We start from the raw sequence: 21848 nt of genomic DNA on the forward strand, positions 1-21848 counted from the left end.
GATGATTAGACCTCTTCTCCCTCTTTGTCAACACACAAATGCCTGCAGTTTCCTTTAGAAAAGTGCTACAGACGTCATTCAAATACCTACGTGTTTGTCTCATCAAGGCCAATATTTTACATTTGACAGCATCCTCCAAAAAAAAAAAATGGAGGTGAGAAATCTGCATCATTTGCATAGACTTCTTTCAGCAGATGTCGCCGGGCGTCGGCAGAGGACGGGGGTCAATTGCGGGCGTCGACAGGGGTCAGGCGTCATCGGGGGTCATCGGGCATCGCGTCGGCCACGGCGGCTCAGTCCCGCAAACGCTGCTTGCAGCTTTAATTTATTGTTTTGATTTAATTTAATTTATTAGTGTTAATGGCTGCTGAAAAAAGGGGATGAATAGTTCAAATTCGAGTTGAAAGTAAAATATACAAATGTTGGTAGTACTAGTAATCATTACTAAGTACAGTTATGCCCATCTGTTATCTTTGTTGGGCTTGAGTTTATGATTATTTTTTTTACCCTGTGCATCTTTTGTTTTGTTAGTAGTACTTGTCATTGCTCCAACACGAGTAAACATGTTGCGTCCCACTAGATGGCGCATTTGCCTTATTTACAAGCACCACGGTCATCGGAGCTGATCGCTGCCACTCTCAGCAGCGTGCGTCTACTAAGGTCTACTAAGATTCCACAATCTATTACACCTCGTGAGCAAAACAGGCTACAGGTAAAATTAAACATCTTCAGTTGAGCAACTCAGGCAAGTTAAACTGATTTAAAAACAAACAAACACTATAATACTAGGAAAAGAATCGTCTATATGTCAATAAATACAACAGATTGAGTATTCATAAAAAAAAAATGCTTACTTTAAATAAGAAAATCCAACAAACCAACAAGTGCAACACTAAAACGCAAACCAACAATCAAAATAATGCTTAATTGCCTTAGTTTCGTCCCACACTTATCAGCTTAGCTCCTAAGAATAACACACATTATTCACCTGGACAGAAGGAGGTTCTGAGGAACGTGTTGGTCCTGGAGCTTCCTGGTCAGGATGTTCGGGAGATCCCTCGGGCTCAATGTCTGCAGCGCCAACATATTTTAGAATTGCTCCTGCAGAGACAAAGCTCACTAGATCATCAAGCAAAACAGATCAGAAGCACATTTTCCTATTTTATTATTACAGTGATGTTGCAGTAATATAGGAAAATTAAAAAAAAAAAATGTTTTTAAATTAAACATTATGATTGCAGTGTCCCTTTAAAGCTTTTACCCAATTACAAAACTGTCACTTTTAAGAGTTTTTGGCATTACTTTACACACTGTACTAGTTAAAGTAATAAAACTAAGATAAATGACCCACTGCCACAATAGTCTAAAATAGTCAACACCATGCCAAAAAAAGTATTTCCATAAAATATTTCTTTGATTTATAAAACAGTAGCACATTTCTAATGAAGGGCCTACAAAATACAAACTAAGCTTAGTAAATTCATCCTAAATTAAGGCTAAAATAACATTAAGAGTCAAATATGTGAGAGACAACTTCCACTGAACAATAACAGGGGACTGACTACAACAACAACTACAACATGCCCTCCCTCCCTCCGTCCCTGTTAGAATGTGAATGAACGGGTGTGGAGTCAATCAGTCATTCCCATGGCAGGATAGGCCAACTTGACAGGATATGGTCAACTTTCATAAAACAAACAAAAACGCTGATTCATGACGAACAAATATTAGCCAGCCAGCTAACATTTATCCGACGCTAGCTAGCTGGCTAACAGGACAAATAAACAAACTTGGGGGGGGGGGGGAGACAACAGCATTTCACCTCCACCTCTCCAGCCCACATCACAAACAAATAACTTACCTTTCCCCTTTGCAAGTTTTTCTTGATCAGTTTTCTTTTCCTTCTGTTTTTCCGCACCGCTGGGATAACTCCTTTCTGATGCCATTATGGTGTCTGTTTGTTTTTAATCCTCTCGCTAACGGGAACGAATGATAGCTGTCAATCATTCACATCATACCTGTCGGCGTCGCCGGCCCTCCACGTCACAACCTGCGTGACAGTGTGTGACGCCCCCAGAGTCCAAGATGGCGTCCCATTCTTTTCAATGAAGTTGCTCACCCAGCGCATGGCTCCCAAAAACCTTTTGACTTCCGCATTGATGGGATAATAGAGCATGCGCAGTTGTGTCAGTGTGGAGATCGTCACTGACAGATGTGCGCGCTCACGAACCGTACAAAATTCAACATGGAAATGAATGTATTTTTTACGGAACAACTGACGATTGTTGTTTCAAAATTTTATCAATAATAATGATTATTATTATTATTATTATTATTATTATTATTATTATTATTATTATTATCATATTAATAAAATAGTATTCTTATAATAATATACTATTATTTGTGTATTAAACAAGTGAGCAATGTGCCACTGAATAATAAATGATAATTCTTTGAAGCAACTCTCTATGGACCATAACAGCACTGCCACACATATTTTTTTTAATTAATAACCTCTTTGGAAAGCAGACAAAGTAATAAAATGATTGGTCTATTTATTTCAGCAGAACTAAAAAAATAAAAAATAAAAACTCAACGATCTTGAAAGTTCCTCCCTTTCTCTTGCACCTGTCGATGTGTGTAGCTAACACAAATTTGCAAATATTTTGTCGTCCTCATGGAATTAAACAGTATACCATGTTAATTTATCAGCAAGTGCTCTCTCTTTTCATGCAATTCATCACTCTTAACATGTAATGCTGAATCATGAAAGCTATGGAGCAAAAAATAATAATTACATAAACCACGAGTGAAATAAAATGTGTCATTCATTCAATAAAGATTTCATTCATTCATTCATTCATCTTCTATACCCGCTTATTCCTATTCAGGGTCACGGGGGTCTGCTGGAGCCTATCCCAGCTGTCTTAGGGCGAAGGCAGGGTGACACCCTGGACAAGTCGCCAGTTCATCGCAGGGCCACATAGAGACAAACAACCATTCACACTCACATGCACACCTACGGACAATTTAGAACGTTCAATTGACCTCACATGCATGTTTTTGGAGTGTGGGAGGAAGCCGGAGAACCCGGAGAGAACCCACGCAGACACAGGGAGAACATGCAAACTCCACACAGAAAGGTCCCAGGTCCGGGCCCCGGAATCGAACCCACGACCTTCTTGCTGTGAGGCGGCAGCGCTTTTATTTCATTTAACAAAGCATATCATTATTTCATCATGCATTTAATTGTTTTGTGGTCCTGTGTTTTAGTGCTTCATAATTGTATTCTGTTGTCAAATTTGCCCATCAAAGTCAGATTAGTAATCCTGTACATCAGTTTAAGGAAAACCAATTCTAGGTAATGGATTGCAGATCTGGTAGTGACCTGTTACAATGGAAAGAAATGTATACATAATAAGTACGTCTGTGTGCCCGATATTTTAGCTAACACTAAACTTTCTGCACAACTGTCTGCATTGTGTTTAAGTTTAAATTAATTAAATATGTTTGCATACCCAATTTTAAGTAAAATTACACAAAAAAAAATATTGTACATTTATTTTTGGAATGTTTTGCTTTTTACAGCTTTCCTTTTGGGGACAGAAAAAGGTTGCACAAATGGGTGGAAAATGTGAGAAGAAAAAACTGGACACCCAATGACAACTCCAGGCTGTGTGCTCTTCACTTTGAGGAGAAATCTTTCATTTTGCGTGGTGAGAGAAAGTGCCTAACTTCAACAGCTGTCCCAACCATTTTTAGTTTCTTCAAATCAGGTAAGAGCATGTCTACCAAACAAAAGGTAAGTGAGTCACACACACACCCACACACACACGTGATTTTGATCAAATCTTTGACCACATATATTCTAAAAAATGTAAAGAGGTGTCAGAGATCTTGGAAGAAGACAGTTTTCTCGTGATTCAGGAACCATGTGACAGCCATACTGTGTCTGATGTAGATGTAGAGGTCACAAATGATGTACAGATCACCAATGATGAAGAGATCACAAATGATGAAGAGGTCAGAGCAACAATGAAGGGATTTTACATTGACTGTTCAGTTAACATGTTCAATGTTAAAATATTCACATGAAAAAAACTTGAAAATCATTACGGCAGACGTAAAAAAAAATTTGTAAGAAAGTGTTGAAAGTTATCTTGAAATCATTTATGAGATACTCATTATAATATTGATGAATTGTTATTTCATGTTTTGTTGGCTGTTTCAAGGGTTTATTTAGTTTGTTGTGACACAATCTAAGGTTCAATTTGTAAAGAAATAAAAGTTCTTGTGAAAAAAGATAGTGGTCAAAGTGATATTAGTGTTATTTGTGTTTGTGTTTTTTGTAGTCTTGTCTGGATTTGTCCTGTTCGTTTCTGGTCTGTGTTTGTGTTCCCACTCTTGGCCTGCACCTTGTCGTGGTGAGTGGGCTTTTAACTAAGACAGGCCAATTATATATATTGTGTGAAGCCAGCAAAACAGTCATTATTATGAGAATTATAACTGAAGCACACTAAATAATACACCATCAGTCACATTTTGCTTTTCTGTTATTAATCTAATGTGTGTTATGTCAAGCCTCCACAGTGGCGTGCTGCAGTCAGGATGAGACGAACAAGGTGAATGGATGGACGGATTGATGAGCCCAGCGAGCCTCCACCATCCACAGACAAGCCAGTCCCATTTTCCACCCAGAAGGATGTCTCTTCCATCTATCTTTGCCTGCCAGGGAAATGCAACCAAACATAGTAATTACAGATGGTGTTGTCTCTGTTAAAGTGACACATGAAAAAAAAAAAAATATATGTATATGTATATATATATATATATATATATATATATATATATATATATATATATATATATATATATATATATATATGTATATATATATATATATATATATATATATATATATATATATATATATATACATACATATATATGTTTTGTGATTCATGTTCATGACAATAACAATCGAACAGATTTTCTTCATTCTTCCAATGAGTTTCGCAAACAAACATGGAATTTTCCCTGGATCATACTAATACGTTTGTAGATTATATAAAGAAAATTATAAAACACATTTTTTGCGGTTTTATATTAAAGCAGATAGTCAAACGTAAATGTAGCGTGGTAATGTTGCGAAGACACATTTATTTTTGTTTTTCTTTGTTTCTTTAGAAGCTTTTATTTTGGTTTTCTGTGGAAGCACAACAGACAACACACATGTTAACGTCCACTACTACGGTTCGCTCCGTATAGGTCTCACGAGCCACTTGAGAGACTTCCTCTCGAGCGTTATCTACTTTTTACATTTCAAAACACAGATCCATACCCGACTTCGACTTGAACTTATTAATCATGTCGTTTCCCACATTCAATCTTACTCGTATACATTTAAATATTCACATTTCTACTGAATAAACATCCCATAACGTTAAACGAACACTAACGTAACCGAGCGTCAACCCCGCCTCCTGGTAACCTAGCAACGGGCTAGCCGTTGTTTCCTCTTCGCTAGGTAATCACTCGGAGACGATACATTCAAAACGTAAATTTAACTCACATACCCTCGATCTCAGACTTCAATTACGAAACAGCCACACATACATTTGCTCTTATTTTCAACCATTTCCCCTTCTCACCTGTGGAAGCACAACAGATAACACACACGTTAACGTCCGCTACGACGGTTCGCTCCACATAGGTCTCACGAGCCACTTGAGAGACCTCTCTAGCGTTATTCCCCGGGGTGAACACGACCTCCACTGGTAGAAGTGGGTAACTGCACCCTGCTCACTGATCACTCTCACACACGCCACAAACCACAACAAAAGCAGGAACAGTGCTTTGCCACAATTATGCTACATAAACACGTCCTGGTCCCCTCTGGATCCTCTTTTCCGGTCCTCGCGATCACTCTCTTGGCTGCGGTGGGCATGGTTGTGCCCGCGGTGTCTTCCTTTGTCAGGGCATTCTCTGGCCCAGTGACCCATGCGGCCGCAGATGTGGCACGCCCCCTTTTCGCCTCTGTCTCCGCTAGTCGCCCATCGTCGGTTGTCGTTGTTCCTGTAGGGCCGTCTCGCCGTGTCACTGAGGTGCTTCATCATGGTGAGGGAGGCACGCTTTATCTTCTTGTCCTCTGCATCGCTGGCCTCCTGCAGAAGCCTCTCAGCGTGCACTGCATGACGTCGGACCTCTGTCAGCCGGGCATCTTCAATCCCCACGCAGCAGCTTCTGTTAACTGCTTTGGCGATCTGGGGGAGCAGCCCTTGTCTGAAAGCAGTGATGAGGCTGGCCGTTTGGTTGACGGCAGTCCTGATGAACGTGGCGACGCTGCGGCGTCGGTGCTGGAGTGCGCAGGGTTGTACGGTGGTAGCGTTGGATGAGGGCAGGCGGGAGGAGGGAAGACAGGCATGTCCAGGAGAGGGTCCCTCGGGCCTGTAAGAGAAGGATACAGACGATTTGGTGCATTTGAATGCTCGTGTGTGAGTGGCTCCTTTTCTCCCTCCTCTGGGGAGTGTGTGTGAGTGTGTGCACCCTCTGCCGTTATCTCTGTCACCCCTGTGCTCCAGCGCCCAGCGCTGTTCACACGTTTCTTTACTTGTTTCCTGTCCCTGACCTCTGCTTCAGGTTTCCAGAATGAAAAACACCTTTCATGATCTTTGATGATTTGAATCTCCCACCTGTTTGGGTTTTTCTTTTTTGTAACCTTTCCCTCGGCTATATTCAGTTTATCCCGGAGGTTTCTCAATTCCTCCATACTCAGTGATCCCCCCTCTGGGAAACCTCCACTTTTCAACCCAAACATCCAACATATCAAGACAATCTGGACCGTATTTTTTCCGCATGTCGTCCACAATTTGTCCCCCCTGGGGAACTGCAGCAGCCACTTTGCGCTGGTTCTTCCCCATCCCTGTCTAGACGTATTACTTGTAGCTGCACAGGCGTCCCTGTGCCCCCTTTTTTTACTCAGGCGCAAAAAGGTAGAGAAAAAATTCACCCCTTCGGTACTTAGTCACCAAAGGTTTTGCCCGCTCAGCCCTCACCAACCTTCTTGGATATCTGGTGAGCGGGACAGGCCCGGCCAACGCACACTCTGTACTGGGACTGCAGTGATTCACAATCACCGCCTACCCACACAGAAACGACTAAAGGTGCCTACACACTGAACGCGTTTTTCACGCGGTCTGACACGCGGTATGGCGTCGCGCAAGCAGGCGCAGACCTGGCGTCAACGCCCTGTGACGACACTTTGGCGCATCCAATCGGAGAGCAGCCGGTTCTGAAAAAAGTGGCCCGACGCAGAGCAGGGCGCCAGTTTGCGATAGAGCAGTAGTGAGGAAAAACGAAGGGAAAACTTGTCTCGCAGTGTCCCGAGTGTAACATTTGATATGACACCGAGTTCTGGGACTCAAGACTAGCTTTAAAATATGTATCGGGTTGGCGACTCTGCTTGGTTTCGGCGCACTGACGTTCTCATTACCTCCGGTGCTCGTACTAGGTGCTACGTGTTTTGCATTCAGGTGGCACCGGAGGCTTGAATAACTGCGGTGGAACGAAATCTCGTTGTCCCACCGTTTGCACACAACATCCTCCCGCTTGCTACTCAGTGCTTCGCTATCAATTTTGCCGAAAACCCGTGCAAAGTACGTTCCGTGTTGTCGAGACTCTAGATGAGTATAAAATAAAATGCGAATCAATCAACGCGATAATGTCCCGACGCAAATATATATGAAAAAAAAAACAACAACTTTATGTTCATATATTGTCAGGCACAGTTCGATGTAGAGAAGTTTTAACACATATTTAACAACTGGTGCCGTGCTGTGCATCTGGGCACTTTCTCCCCCGGAGCCGGCTGCTCTCCTATTGGCCGCGCCGAGATGTCGTCACAGCGCATTGACGCCCTATTTAAATTTTTTTAAATCGGGCGTCAAGGCGTCAAACGCCACCCTTGCGCGACGCTCTGCTCTCTGCGCGGCGTTGCGCTCTGACGCCGACGTCGCACATACACAATGAATGGCTGCACTGACGCCACCCTGCGCTTGACACGTTCAGTGTGTAGGCACCTTTAAGGTTCTCGGAGGTAACGAGAACATCAGTGCGCCGAAACCAAGCAGAGTCGCCAACCCGATACATATTTTTAAGCTAGTCTTGAGTCCCAGAACTCGGTGTCATATCAAATGTTACACTCGGGACACTGCGAGACAAGTTTTTCCTTCGTTTTTCCTCACTACTGCTCTATCGCGAACTGGCGCCCTGCTCTGAGTCGGGCCACTTTTTTCAGAACCGGCTGCTCTCCTATTGGATGCGCCAAGGTGTCGTCACAGGGCGTTGACGCCAGGTCTGCGCCTGCTTTCGCCTACTGACGCCATACCGCGCGTCAGACCGCGTCAAAAACGCGTTCAGTGTGTAGGCACCTTTACACATGTGATGGCATGGAGACTGTGCATTGTAGCAACATCAGTCCCTTCAGAGAGAATCTTCTCCAAAACAGGGCAGATAATTACAGACAAAGAAACAGGATCAGCCCCTCAAAGCTGAGGCACTTGGGTTTTCTCAATGTCAATCTTCACTAAAGGACGAAACTGTTATCTGAATGCAGATTTTTTTTTCTTTTTGTTATACACATTTTAATTTATATTTTGTTGTGTGAGTTTCCGTAAGCATATGTTGTTTGACTTTAAATTTGTTTAGTAGTAAAAATAATAATAATAATAAAAGTTTAAAATTGTCAATAGTTATTTAAGTTCATTTGTAAATAGTTTAACATTTGTTTTTTGCACTTACTATCTTAGTTTTTATCACTCTAGAGTGTATAAATAAAGGTGTGTTTATATTATAAACATTGGATATAGTCCATGTTTCTTTTTTTACATTAGTAATTCATATTACGCATAATCTTTTATTACTGTTGGTAATAAATTATTTTAGGTACCAAAAAATTTGAAGAGCCGTTTGGGAGCCGAAAGAGCCGGCTCTTTTTAGTGAGCCGAGCCAAAAGAGCCGGTTCTCTAAAAAGAGCCGGAATGCCCATCACTAGTGAGCAGGCACCTTCTGCATACAACATACACTTGTGTATCTTAAATATTAGTTAGCGTTACCATTTTGCAGGATGTTCTTGTATTTTATCGCAGAACTGTTTTTTAAGCTCAAACGGACATTCAGTGAAGTTGTCTATTTATCAGTGTTACTGTTTTTGGAGCTACATTCACACAATTTCACTCACATCTGCAATACATTCCACCTACAATTTCAACTGGTTCGTAGTCGGAGTACGACTTCGTTTTCGGATATGATTATTATTATTATTAACTATTATAATCGTAATGACGGTTGTTCCAGCGGAGGAGCGAGTTCGTATTTGTGCGCTTCCTACGCATTCAGACGGTCTGCGATACTTCGCCACGCTTTTCTTTCTGTTTTAACGCTGTGGTGGTGTTGCCTTTCTTCTGTATTTCTTCTTTTACCTCCTCACAAGCCTCCATGAGGATTTCCACCACGGAAGGGAAAAGGACGCCGCTCTCGTTGTCATGGCGAATCCTTGATTCTGAGCTCGATAACGGGGGTCTATCTGAGGAAGCCGCGTGCGCGCACTTATCCAGGATAGGTTTCACTTGGCTTGATGAATCCGTGTGCGCTCATCCTGGTCACACGTGTTGTGGATTGGTTGAGCGCGGCTTAGTTACTCATCTTGGATGACGGAATCCTACTTTCGTGCAACGGGCCCCTGGTGTAGCAGCTGTGAATATAGAAAGTTTATATTCTGTGAGCGCACTTCTTTGACTCGTGGTTAGGGGTGTGTCACTGTGGGGTGTAACCGCAACACTATATAATGGCACTCACCTGTGGTGAGGGGTGAGCGTCGGGGGTGAAATTTTCTGTTGACCGCTTCGCTTAACTAAGATCACTTTGTTTCCTGCGTTTGTTTTTTCCTAGTTTTAGTGGATATCCTTTAGCTATTGGAGCTTAATGTGATAAAAGAATAAAGTAGTTAAATAGAACCTCGAAACAAGACTGGATTTATTTTTCATGTGCGTCAACAATTACTCCCGAGTTTAGCCCACTGCGGATTATTGATTTATCGATTGCCAGTTAGCCGTAATAACTGGATTTGAGACTTCAGTAAGAGCAGCCCCATCATGACAGGTGGACGCCACAGGACACACACACACACATAGAAAGTCAGAAAGAGAGAGAGAAAAAAGAAAGAGAAAGAGTTAACGGTTATAGTTAATAACCAGTTTAACCAGTCTCTATGTAAACATTCAGGCTCCGCCTCTTCAGCCCCCAGGACAGAGACATGCCCTGTGTGTGTGTGTGTGTGCAGGTGTATCAGTAGCTTAGCTGTAGCAGTAAAGTGCACGGTTTAGAGGACACACACACACTTGGGGCAGCTCCACACCTCCTCCTCCTCCGAACCTCCTGCGCAGACGCATACTCACTCATTTCTCTGCGTGAGACGCAGCCAGATTGGAGCAGCACGCACCCCACTCAGCAGCAGCACTAGAGGTAAGTGGCACGTGTTAAATTGTGGCACTCACACCTGTAGAGTGTGTGCCCACTTGCACCCTTGATAATAGGACGTGATTCTATTGCTTGAAGTATCACTATGCTTTTGTTGCAACTGACTGACAGACACGCGCGCGTGCACACACGTCTCGGACACTGTTGACGTTGCCATGGAGACTCTGGCTCTGCGGATGTGCGACACCGCTGACCCTGCTGACCCAGGACCAACCGCCGCTTGGGGTGAGACATTCAGGTATCTCTGTAGTGTCCAGCGCACACAGGAAAAGGAAATAAAGACAGGAAGTATGCTGAGGGGCCAGATTTAACTTTCCGACGTGATGACATCACTGGAAACACCTTTGGATGCAATTTAGCGCTTTACAAATACAAGTTTATTGGTTGATTGATTTCCTGTGTTGCCATCCGTCTCCATGGAAACCAGCTCAACTCTTTAGAGTTCAGTTCACCTGACATCCACTGGGGGAACACTTCCTCCTGCTGGTTCAGCTGAGTCACATGAGTGAATCTGTCTTCATGGGTGACAGTGACACTGTGTGTGTGTGTGTGTGTGTGTGTGTGTGTGTGTGCCAGAATCTGTGTGTACCTTGAATAGGACACCCCCTGCTGGTGAGTTGTGGGCGGAGATTTCACCTCACCTGCAGAAAAACAAACAGGTAGGAACTCTGTGTGTGTGTGTGTGGTGTGTGTCTCCACGCCAACTCCGACCTGTGTTTTGCTGGTTGCAGCTGCAGGAGGCGCTGCTGCAGCGGGAGGCGGAGCTTCTCCGCTTGCAGGAGGAGAACAACAAGCTTCGGCACTTCCTCAGCTCTGCCTTTATCCGGAGCCTGGAGTTGAAGGTCAGGGAGAGTGGGGGGGCGCTCCAAACATCCACAAGTGCTTAGCTTCTGACTGGTCCTATGCCCTTTTCCTATTGTAGAGGCGGCCACCCGACTGTTGGGGGAACCTGAAGAGGAAGCAGCGCTGCCACCAAGCTACTCCCCCCGCGCCGGCCAGCAGGAGAGTCTGCAGGAACCTGACAGCCGAGTTCTGCCGGCGGGATCCGGGAACCTCAGAACTGGGTCTGGATGTTTGGGTCCTCCAGACCCTTGGCCTCAAGGACCCAGACACCATCGACACATCAGGTCACGCTCCCTCAGTGGAGCACGCTGCCTCGGTGGGCGTGGCCACCAAATCGATCCAAGACGGGTCCAGTAGGTCACATGACCTTGGCCCGCCGCTGCCCGGCCTTGGTGAAGGGGGATGGAGCTCCCACGCCCTCTGCACTCAACTAATGGGAGACATGACCCCACTGGCTCCGCCCGCCCACTGCAGCAGCCAGGAGAGTCCAGTTTCGGCCCCAGCAGGCTCCGTCCCCTTCGGCCCCGCCTCCTCATCCACTCCACTGAGCGACCAGCAGTGGATGCCGCCCACCTGGAGGCGTGTCCCGGTGGGTGGTGCCCAGCCGGTCTTTAGCACATCCCTGAGCCCATTCAGCAGCATGCGGACCCAGAGCTTCCCTCAGGGACAGGTGTTCCTTCACAGGGACCCTGGGGGGCGCTGGAGTTTCACCTGGATGCCCAACAGGGGCCTTCCTCAACACCAGGTGTCGCTCTAGCGCCTGCTTCCAGTCCAGCCCAGCCATAGTTAACCTCTAGTGGATCGCTAGTGAACCTCTGGTGGACCTCTAGTGGACCTCTAGTTGACCTCTAATTGATCTCTAGTGGACCTGTGCTAGCTTCGTTAGCGTGCCGAGGGGTCACACTGGGCTCACTGTGACACAATTCAAAGTCTTCCAAAACACTTTATGAGGCTGTCGGTAACATCACCTTCTGAGTGTGTGTGCGTGTGTGTATTCAACAAACACTTTTTTATTAGTTGGTTATATTGGATTGTGGTTAAATGTGGGCGGAGCTTCTTTCTTTCTTACCGCATGACTTCCTGCACTCAGCTTTTATACATGTAATTTAATTGATTTTGTTTTGAGGAGAGCTTAAACAAAATTTGTTCGATCAGCATAAAGTTGGACTGTTGAAATGAATTGAGATGATACAACCAAAAACTGCATGAGCTCGCTAGCTAGCTGACTGTGTTAGCTGTTAGCTCGCTGCTCAGACACAGCATGTGATGTTTGCTGAAACAGAAACAGACTCATGCTGTTTGTACTGGAAGACACTGAATAAACCAGAGGATGAAACAAATTGTCCTGTCGTGTCTGGCAAGTCCTGTGTTCTGATTGGATGACAGCCTCTGTGTGCTACACTTGGTTCTTCTGCTCTAAAGGTTTCCAAGGAAACAAGTTGTGGTTAGACGTTGATTCTGTCTAAATGTAGTGCTCCCCTCAATATGTAAAACCAATGAGGGCAGGGCTTTTGGGTTCTTTTAATATATATGTTCTTATATACTGTTGTTATGTTTTGGATCTCTCTTTAGTTAAATGGGTTTTAACCATTTATTTATTCATATTTAAATAAATGATTCTATAAATATTTATTTATTTATATTTAATTCTATAAATGTTTATTTATTTATATTTAAATATTTAATTCTCTTTTACTTATAAATTATAATCAGAATGTACAGAACCTAGTTCTCTATTTGAGGCTCATTAAGCACACCTCTGAAACACACTGTTCACTGTAATGTGTCAGGTAAGGATCCAAGTGCAACACAAGGTGGGTAAGGAAAGAGAGTTTATTTGCGAGGATTAGCAACAGCTGGCTAACAGCGGTTGCACCGGGAGCAGACCGCAGGCGGTGAAGGAAGGCCGCCGGGTGGCGACCTGGATCTGGACCTGGTGCAGGAACCTCGCAGCGTGGGACAGACCTGTGGCTCACTGCTAGGCCTCTGCGCCTCTAGTTCAGGAAGCGCTGGCAAAAGCTCGTGGTCAGGGACGGAAGGCAGGTCAGTTCTCCAGGACGGTGGCAGAGCAGGCTGGTCGGGGACGAAGGGCTGGTTGGATGTCCGGGGCTGAGGTTGAGAGCTCGTGTCCAAGGCGGTAACAGGGCGGGAGAAGCAGGCTCGTGGTCGGACACAGAAGGTTTACCAGGACAGGAATGCAGGGCGCAGGTCAGGGGTAGAAAACAGGTTGAGATCGGGCGGGCGGGCGGGCAGAACAGGAACCGCTGGAAGGTCATAACAAAGTTAGCAGACAATCTGGCAACAAGTCAGTGTGGGACCAGGGCTTATATGCCACAGTAATGGCAGAGTGAATGCAGGTGTGTCTAATTAGGTGGAGACGTGCCTCAGTTTACTCGCATCTGTAGTTGTCCTAGCTACAGCAGAAATTATTTCTTCGAAGTTGCGTATTTTATCACCAGAAATGTCACGTAACGTAGTCGTGCTTGGAGTGTTGTGTAGACTCATTCCGATAACGCCATTACCAGGTACCCACGTTTGTTCTGATAATAAAAATATTAATTACATTAACAATATGTGTGTTCCATTTAATGGAAAGCCGATCACCAAATGATAGTAACAATAAACTACACACGCGTAAGAAGAGCGCACGATAACAACAATAATTAAAAAAAACCAAAAACAAACAACAAAGCTGAGGATCCAACAAAGGCGGGGCTCGAACCCGCGTCGCAATGTAGAGAATTAATAATTCCAGCATTTTAGTCTCTACTCCATCCACTGCCACGTTCGAACTGCAATGCAGCAGCAGTGATTAAGAAGAGTCCAGGACTACGTCACTAGTCATGGCAGGCAGCAGTCGTCTAGATTAACTTGCTACCCTTGTGTTATGTTGTTTCATGGGGGAATTCACAACTTAACATCGCCCATTTAACCTTCTGAATGGAGCGGACACTCTTAGGCATCGCGTCGACCCCAAACACCACTAAAAAAAGCATTGCATACTTTGAAGTTGGCTCACTTTTAACTACGAAAATTGCTACAAATTGCTCTGATATAGGTGTTGTCAACAGTCCACCCCACCCCCACGTCTTAGTTGAACGCCAGCAATGGACTTCGTCTCGTGTCTGACCATATTATCGTCTGTACTTCGATTTTCTGTCATTATATAAAGTACTACGTTTCAGCTGTTGATGTTTTTAAAGATTGAGGAAATAAAGAAAGTTAAGTTGTACACAAGTCAAAAGATGAAATGCATGTGATGCTCACCATGGGTACACTTCAACTTTGAGAGACAGATTGTGTTGAAAGAAAAAGAAAAAAATCCAGGAAAATGCATTGTATGATTTTCAAAGAATTTATTGATATCATGGTGCAGAAAATGGGTATTTCATCAATAAAAAAAAGTTCACCTCAATACACTGTAATGCAACACTGGTTGGCTGGTGCTGTACAAAAAAATGACAATAGTTTCAAATCAAACCAGCAGGCTGGAAAACCTCTGCAAAGTGCTATGCCCTGTTGTCTAACAGCAAGAAGGTCATAACCTTGATAAGAATAAAGGGAAATCAATCACACCTGTGATGTATTGAGGGTTTAAAAAAAAATCAAAGGAAAATAAAATTAAACACAAAGTGGGCACAAAAAAATCATTCTCCAAGTCAGGCCTGTTCATACATTCCCAGTGGAACCAAAATGTGCATGCAACACATTGGACCTGAAATAAAATAAAAAGCATGTTAGACATTTCTTATGAATAAAAAAATTACAAAATTCTTACCCATTACACAATTTCTGTGATAGCAGGTGGATCCGTTGAAAACGCAAGTGGCTCTTCTTTCAGGAGCAATTCTGAAATCTTAGAGGAAACAAAGCGAGTGACATCTTGTAAAATGTTCAATGTCAATTTCCAAACACTTACTTTGCAAATTATAAGCCCGCAAGATGTTCCATCCTTCTGAGTGGGGTGTGGAACTGTCTCGCAGTTCCAGCGAGAAATATTAGTCATATGATTTCTTAAAAATGCTCTAAAACAAACAAACAAAAAAAAACATATGCAAGTGTGTATCTTATCAATATATTCCTTAGCCATTTGTGTGAAGAGATTGGCCTACCTTGTTGAGTCCCTGCACCAACAAAGTTGTTCAGCCGTTGCGCCAAAGGGGTCGATCAAAATGGCTTGCGCCTCACTTGGATACATGACCTCTTACAGGAAGCAGACTATAAAGCATACTTCAATGCTATGTTGTAATTGTTCATATTAAAACACTACACTTACCACGAGCAGCCAGTGATTGTTCTCACAGACTGCCCCAAATAAACAATCCCACTCGGAGTAAGTGAGTAAGTAACCATAATTTTAGTGGTCAAGAAGCCAGACTTAAACTATCAACTTGTAAATTGTGAAGCTTACCTTTTTCATTTTTTTCACAGAGCCTTTCCATATTTCCGTCATCGCAAATGAATCGATAACATACAACTTCTGCTGAACTTGGGTCGTTAGCCAGTGGAAAAAACTGTTAAAAATCTGGACACGAGGAAGAGGAAATTAACATTATTTATTTAACGTTCAACAACAAGTATATACATCTGTATACATATGTATATACAGATATGTATATGTATACAGATGTATACAATATACTGTATATATATCTCATCCAGAAATTAATCACACCTGATTGATTTATTAAATCACAGGTATGTATATACAGATATACGTATATCTGTATATACAGATGTATACAGATGTATATACTGTATATATATCTCATCCAGAAATCAATCACACCTGATTGATTTATTAAATCACAGGTGTGATTGGTTTCCCTTTATTCTAATCTTTTGATCAATCAACTTTTAGTTGTCCCAGCTGTCCCTGCTATGCCCTGTTGCCTCACAGCAAGAAGATCATAACCTTGATCTGCCATATGACAGCTGGGACAAATAAAAGTTGATTGATTAGCAGGATATATAAGGGTATGGCTCATTTCTGGATGAGAGGAGACTGACAGATAGACGAGATTGGCTGATAGACAAGATAGAAGAAAAATGGATTCGAAAATTGTGAGGGAAATTATGGGCTACAAAGTCCATAATAATTCCTTCCCAACAAATTCGACGAAGACACAGCGACACACTATCAAAAGAAGAGCAACAAATTTTGTCCTCAAAGGTAAGTGTGAAACTGATGTAGGTTTAGATGTTTAAAGTAGAAAGATGTTTCTCTCTAACCTTCTTGTTACCAATTAGATGGAATTGTATCTTATATTTGTCGCCGGAAACAACATGAACACATGGCAAAGGTGGTGCTCTCTGCCACAGAGTCAGACACAGAGGCAATGGAAAAGAGTTCCATTGCAGCAGCATTGGTGCACATTAGGGGGTTGAAAAAACCCACAATGCCATCATTTGCCGGTATTACTGGCCTGGCATGCAAGCTGATATCAGAAAATGGGTATGTAACATTTTTAATATTTCATTAATTACGTCATAACAAATGTTCAGTTTATGTAAATTCATACATCTATTCAATGTTTATCAATTATTGCTCTCTGGATAGCACAGTGCCCAGATTGCCAGGCCAAACGAGCATCTCTTAAAGAACGAGCACAGTACACGCCAATCACTGTAAGCTCGACAGCACAACTGCACAAATAATGACATCACTCTACGGCAACCCTTGTCTAACAATTTATTTCTTTAAGGTCCAACAACCATTTGAGTTGGTCGGAATGGACTTGATGCGCCTGACTGTGACAGAGGACGGTAATCAATACATTTGGGTAATGGTTGATTATTTTACCAAATGGGCAGAAGCCTACCCTCTGAAAAATAAATCAGCAGAAGAGGTCACTAGTTGTATTCTGACATTTATATACACATATGGTGTACCTCAGACACTGCTTACAGATCAGGGGACAGAGTTCAAAAATAAGGTAAGACTCAAACTGTCCATTGCTATATTCCTGAGCTTTATATCATGCACCTGTTTCTGTTCAATGGATTAACAGGTAAATCGGAACCTGTGTGCTCAATTGAACATTCAACAGAGCTTTTGCTCACCTTACCACCCCCAGACAAACGGCTTGGTGGAAAAACTGAATGGCACCATACAGAGGTAAGTTGCTTTCTTTTTCCACATCTTCTACGTTGAAACAAGTGATTCTATGAAACATTCTTTTCAGGTCTCTGAATAAGATTGCAAGACTGAAGCCGAGATCCTGGGACAAACTTCTGCCAGCGACAATGTTTGGTCTCCAGTCAAAAAAACAACTGACTACGAAATACAGTCCATATTTTTTAATGTTTGGCAGAGAGGCCAAATACCCCTCAGAGGTGCCAGATGAATATGTGGTAAGAAAAAAAATTTACTTCATAGAATTATGCTGACTGAACTGGATACATTGGAAATACTGTAAAGTCTATTACTCTGTTACACAAGGTTACACATGAGAAGGTGGAGAGCCTCCTCCAAAGCGAGGACCCATTTGAGAGGCTGAAGGCCCTTCATGACACGTTTGAGGATGTGAAGCAAAATGTCGCGAAGAGCCAAGAAAGAATTAAAAAGAGAAAATTACTTAAAGGACTAAATGTGGAATTTAGCATTGGGGACAAAGTCCTAAATAAGAACATCAGAGAGGAACAGCGCAAAGGAGGAACAATGGCTCCAGACATGTTGGGGCCATTTACTGTGAGTGCAATAGAAGAGAAATTGGTCACCCTAACAAGGGGAAGGGCCAAAACTACAGCGAACATTGATCAGTTGGAGCACTACATTGAACCAGAGGAGAACTTGCAATTCTTTTCAGTTTTTCAGGAATTCTCTCCTCTGGTTCAATGTAGTGCTCCAACTGAGGCAAGAAATACTGCATGTCCCACCAGAGGTAAAAGTCTCACGCTACCTACTATGATTTGTCATATTGAACTTTATCTGTACCTCATAAAATGTTGCAAATTTTCAGCGGTCAATGACATTCTTGCTGCAAAAGCGGAGAGATCATTTGGGCCAAATATGGCCCTTACAAATTATTCACAGAGGACATTAAAACCTTGGCCCCCAACAAAGAGCTTGTCAGTGAGGTGAGGTCGTCAACATCTTGATGAGATTCTTGTTGTTGAACGTTAAATAAATAATGTTCATTTCCTCTTCCTCGTGTCCAGATTTTAAACAGTTTTTTCCACTGGCTAACGACCCAAGTTCAGCAGAAGTTGTATGTTATCGATTCATTTGCGATGACGGAAATATGGAAAGGCTCTGTGAAAAAAATGAAAAAGGTAAGCTTCACAATTTACAAGTTGATAGTTTAAGTCTGGCTTCTTGACCACTAAAATTATGGTTACTTACTCGCTTACTCCGAGTGGGATTGTTTATTTGGGGCAGTCTGTGAGAACAATCACTGGCTGCTCATGGTAAGTGTAGTGTTTTAATATGAACAATTACAACATAGCATTGAAGTATGCTTTATAGTCTGCTTCCTGTAAGAGGTCATGTATCCAAGTGAGGTGCGAGCCATTTTGATCGACCCCTTTGGCGCAACGGCTGAGCAACTGTGTTGGTGCAGGGACTCAACAAGGTAGGCCAATCTCTTCACACAAATGGCTAAGGAATATATTGATAAGATACACACTTGCATATGTTTTTTTTTGTTTGTTTGTTTTAGAGCATTTTTAAGAAATCATATGACTAATATTTCTCGCTGGAACTGCGAGACAGTTCCACACCCCACTCAGAAGGATGGAACATCTTGCAGGCTTATAATTTGCAAAGTAAGTGTTTGGAAATTGACATTGAACATTTTACAAGATGTCACTCGCTTTGTTTCCTCTAAGATTTCAAAATTGCTCCTGAAAGAAGAGCCACTTGCGTTTTCAACGGATCCACCTGCTATCACAGAAATTCGCCAGGAAATAGCTCAAATCCTTTTAGACAACTCTGGTAAGTTGACTGTGTATGAATTGTCTTAATGCTTTTGGAATCTGCTGTAATTCATTTTGTACCTTATGCAGACAATGTAGGAGAGCTTTGCCGCATATGCGGCAATGAGGAATGTGGGGACATGGATTCTCCAGTCATCCAATGGGTAAGAATTTTGTAATGTTGTTATTCACAAGAAATGTCTAACATGCTTTTTATTTTATTTCAGGTCCAATGTGTTGCATGCACATTTTGGTTCCACTGGGAATGTATGAACAGGCCTGACTTGAAGAATGATTTTTTTGTGCCCACTTTGTGTTTAATTTTATTTTCCTTCCTTTTTAAAAAAAAAAAAAAAAAAAACCCTCACCCACAGGTGTGATTGATTTCCCTTTATTTTTTATCAAGGTTATGACCTTCTTGCTTTGAGACAACAGGGCATAGCACTTTGCAGAGGTTTTCCAGCCTGCTGGTTTGATTTGAAACCATTGTCATTTTTTTTTGTACAGCACCAGCCAACCAGTGTTGCATTACAGTGTATTGAGGTGAACTTTTTTTTATTGATGAAATACCCATTTTCTGCACCATGATATCAATAAATTCTTTGAAAATCATACAATGCATTTTCCTGGATTTTTTTTTCTTTTTCTTTCAACACAATCTGTCTCTCAAAGTTGAAGTGTACCCATGGTGAGCATCACATGCATTTCATCTTTTGACTTGTATACAATTTAACATTCTTTATTTCCTCGATCTTTAAAAACATCAACAGCTGAAACGTAGTACTTTATATAATGAATAGGAAAATCGAAGTACAGACGATAATATGGTCAGACACGAGACGAAGTCCATTGCTGGCGTTCAACTAAGACGTGGGGGTGGGGTGGACTGTTGACAACACCTATATCAGAGCAATTCGTAGTCGCGCTTAAAAGTGAGCCAACTTCAAAGTATACAATGCTTTTTTTTTTAAAGCTTAAAAAAAAGGTTAAATGGGCGATGTTAAGTTGTGAATTCCCCCATGAAACAACATAACACAAGGGTAGCAAGTTAATCTAGACGACTGCTGCCTGCAGTGACGTAGTGACGTAGTCCTGGACTCTTCTTAATCACTACTAATGCATTGCAGTTCGAACGTGGCAGTCTGATGGAGTAGAGACTAAAATGCTGGATTTATTCATTTTCTACATTGCGACGCGGGTTCGAGCCCCGCCTTTGTTGGGTCCTCAGCTTTGTTGTTTGTTTTTTTTTGTTTTCTGTTTTTTTTTGTTTTTAATTTTTTTTATTATTATTGTTGTTATCGTCCGCTCTTCTTACGCGTGTGTGGTTTATTGTTACTGTCGTTTGGTGATAGGCTTGCCATTAAATGGAACACACATATTGTTAATGTAATTAATATTTTTATTATCAGAACAAACGTGGGTACCTGGTAATGACGCTATTGGAATGAGTCTACACAACGTTCCAAGCACGACTACGTTACGTGACATTTCTGGTGATAAAATATGCGACTTCAAAGAAATAATTTACCAATAAGGAGCGCCGAGGACGGCAAGAGGAAATCACTTACTGGTTTTGACATCTGCTGACATCTGCTGTAGCTAGGACAACTACAGATGCGAGTAAACAGAGGTAGCCAGTTAACATAGTAGCGAGTTGAACCGAAACACCGGCCAGAAAGACTTTAGACCTGCCAACCAGCGACGATGTGGCGCTGTCTGCTGCTCTTCTCGTCCCACGGTCTCCGCTTCCACTGGTAGCCGATAGCTAACTTCCACAGAGCATGGGGCTGCTAGCTGCTGAGTTAGCTGCCAGTTATATTCGTCCTTGCCAGGACAAACTCGAGCAGGCTGCACACAATCCTTGAGTTTGGGAGAGAGTTCGGACTCCCTGCAGGTCTTCTCTCACTTCCTCCTCCGCACCGTCGATCTCACTCGTTTTCCTTTCCCCCCCCCGGCCGAACACACCTGCTTCTTAAATACCGTTCTGGCCGGTGATTGTTAACCCCCTAACTGCTGATTCAGACAGTTTACATTTATTCCGTGCAGCACAATAAACAAACAAACAAACACATTGTTAAAACGCCTTCTAAACATTTTAATAAAAATAACTGAAAAACAACCTTTTTAACCCAATTTCTATTTTATAATATATAAATAGTATGATGTTATTTAAATATTATTTACCGTGTTACATAAACTTTTTCAGTTTCCAATCAGGTCCAGAGGGGTGCTGTCAGGGACTAGTTGTTCTAGTCCGGAACAAAAGGCCATCAGCACCTCCCTGGATATGGCTCAGCCCCCTGCCCCGCCCCCTGTAGCCAGCAGCATTGGGGTTTCCATCTGCAGTCTGTTCTCAACCCAGGTTCCGAGTCCCGCGGGGTCCCTGAGGGCCTCAGATGTCCGGTAACAGGTGTACAGGGGTCATTAACAAGGCCGCAAGTTTGAAACCCAAACTCTGGGCAAGCGGGGAACCGCCTCACCGGCTTGACTAACGAGTGGACTGGGTTGGGCAGGACTCTCTCTCACCCAGGGACAGGGCTCTGGTTTCA

At 42.7% G+C, this 21848-nt stretch overlaps 1 protein-coding gene and 1 long non-coding RNA gene across 2 annotated transcripts; both read left to right on the forward strand.

Annotated features, from left to right (window-relative positions):
* The first annotated feature begins 10372 nt into the window (after positions 1 to 10372).
* gmnc (geminin coiled-coil domain containing) lies at positions 10373 to 12722 on the forward strand. The gene is made up of 5 exons (XM_076038139.1): positions 10373 to 10524; positions 10651 to 10764; positions 11116 to 11198; positions 11271 to 11381; positions 11462 to 12722. Exons 2-5 carry the CDS (start codon positions 10695 to 10697, stop codon positions 12137 to 12139), a joined length of 942 nt encoding a protein of 313 aa, XP_075894254.1. The 5' UTR covers positions 10373 to 10524; positions 10651 to 10694; the 3' UTR covers positions 12140 to 12722.
* A 6144-nt stretch (positions 12723 to 18866) lies between these two features.
* Positions 18867 to 19640, forward strand: LOC142896510 (uncharacterized). The gene is made up of 3 exons (XR_012928364.1): positions 18867 to 18956; positions 19044 to 19463; positions 19527 to 19640. It is a non-coding gene; the product is annotated as an uncharacterized LOC142896510 (long non-coding RNA).
* Positions 19641 to 21848: the final 2208 nt, after the last annotated feature.

This window comes from Nelusetta ayraudi, unplaced genomic scaffold (genome assembly GCF_046127955.1).
Source record: "Nelusetta ayraudi isolate G7.1 ecotype Tasmania unplaced genomic scaffold, CSIRO-AGI_Nayr_v1 ptg000053l, whole genome shotgun sequence".
Taxonomy (NCBI): Eukaryota; Metazoa; Chordata; class Actinopteri; order Tetraodontiformes; family Monacanthidae; genus Nelusetta; species Nelusetta ayraudi.

Coding starts and splice junctions, on each gene's coding strand:
- gmnc (XM_076038139.1), top strand. CDS start 10,695: ATGGAGACTCTGGCTCTGCGGATGTGCGACACCGCTGACCCTGCTGAC. Junction 11,199..11,270: donor ACCTGCAGAAAAACAAACAG/GTAGGAACTCTG, acceptor TGCTGGTTGCAG/CTGCAGGAGGCGCTGCTGCA. Junction 11,382..11,461: donor TCCGGAGCCTGGAGTTGAAG/GTCAGGGAGAGT, acceptor TTCCTATTGTAG/AGGCGGCCACCCGACTGTTG.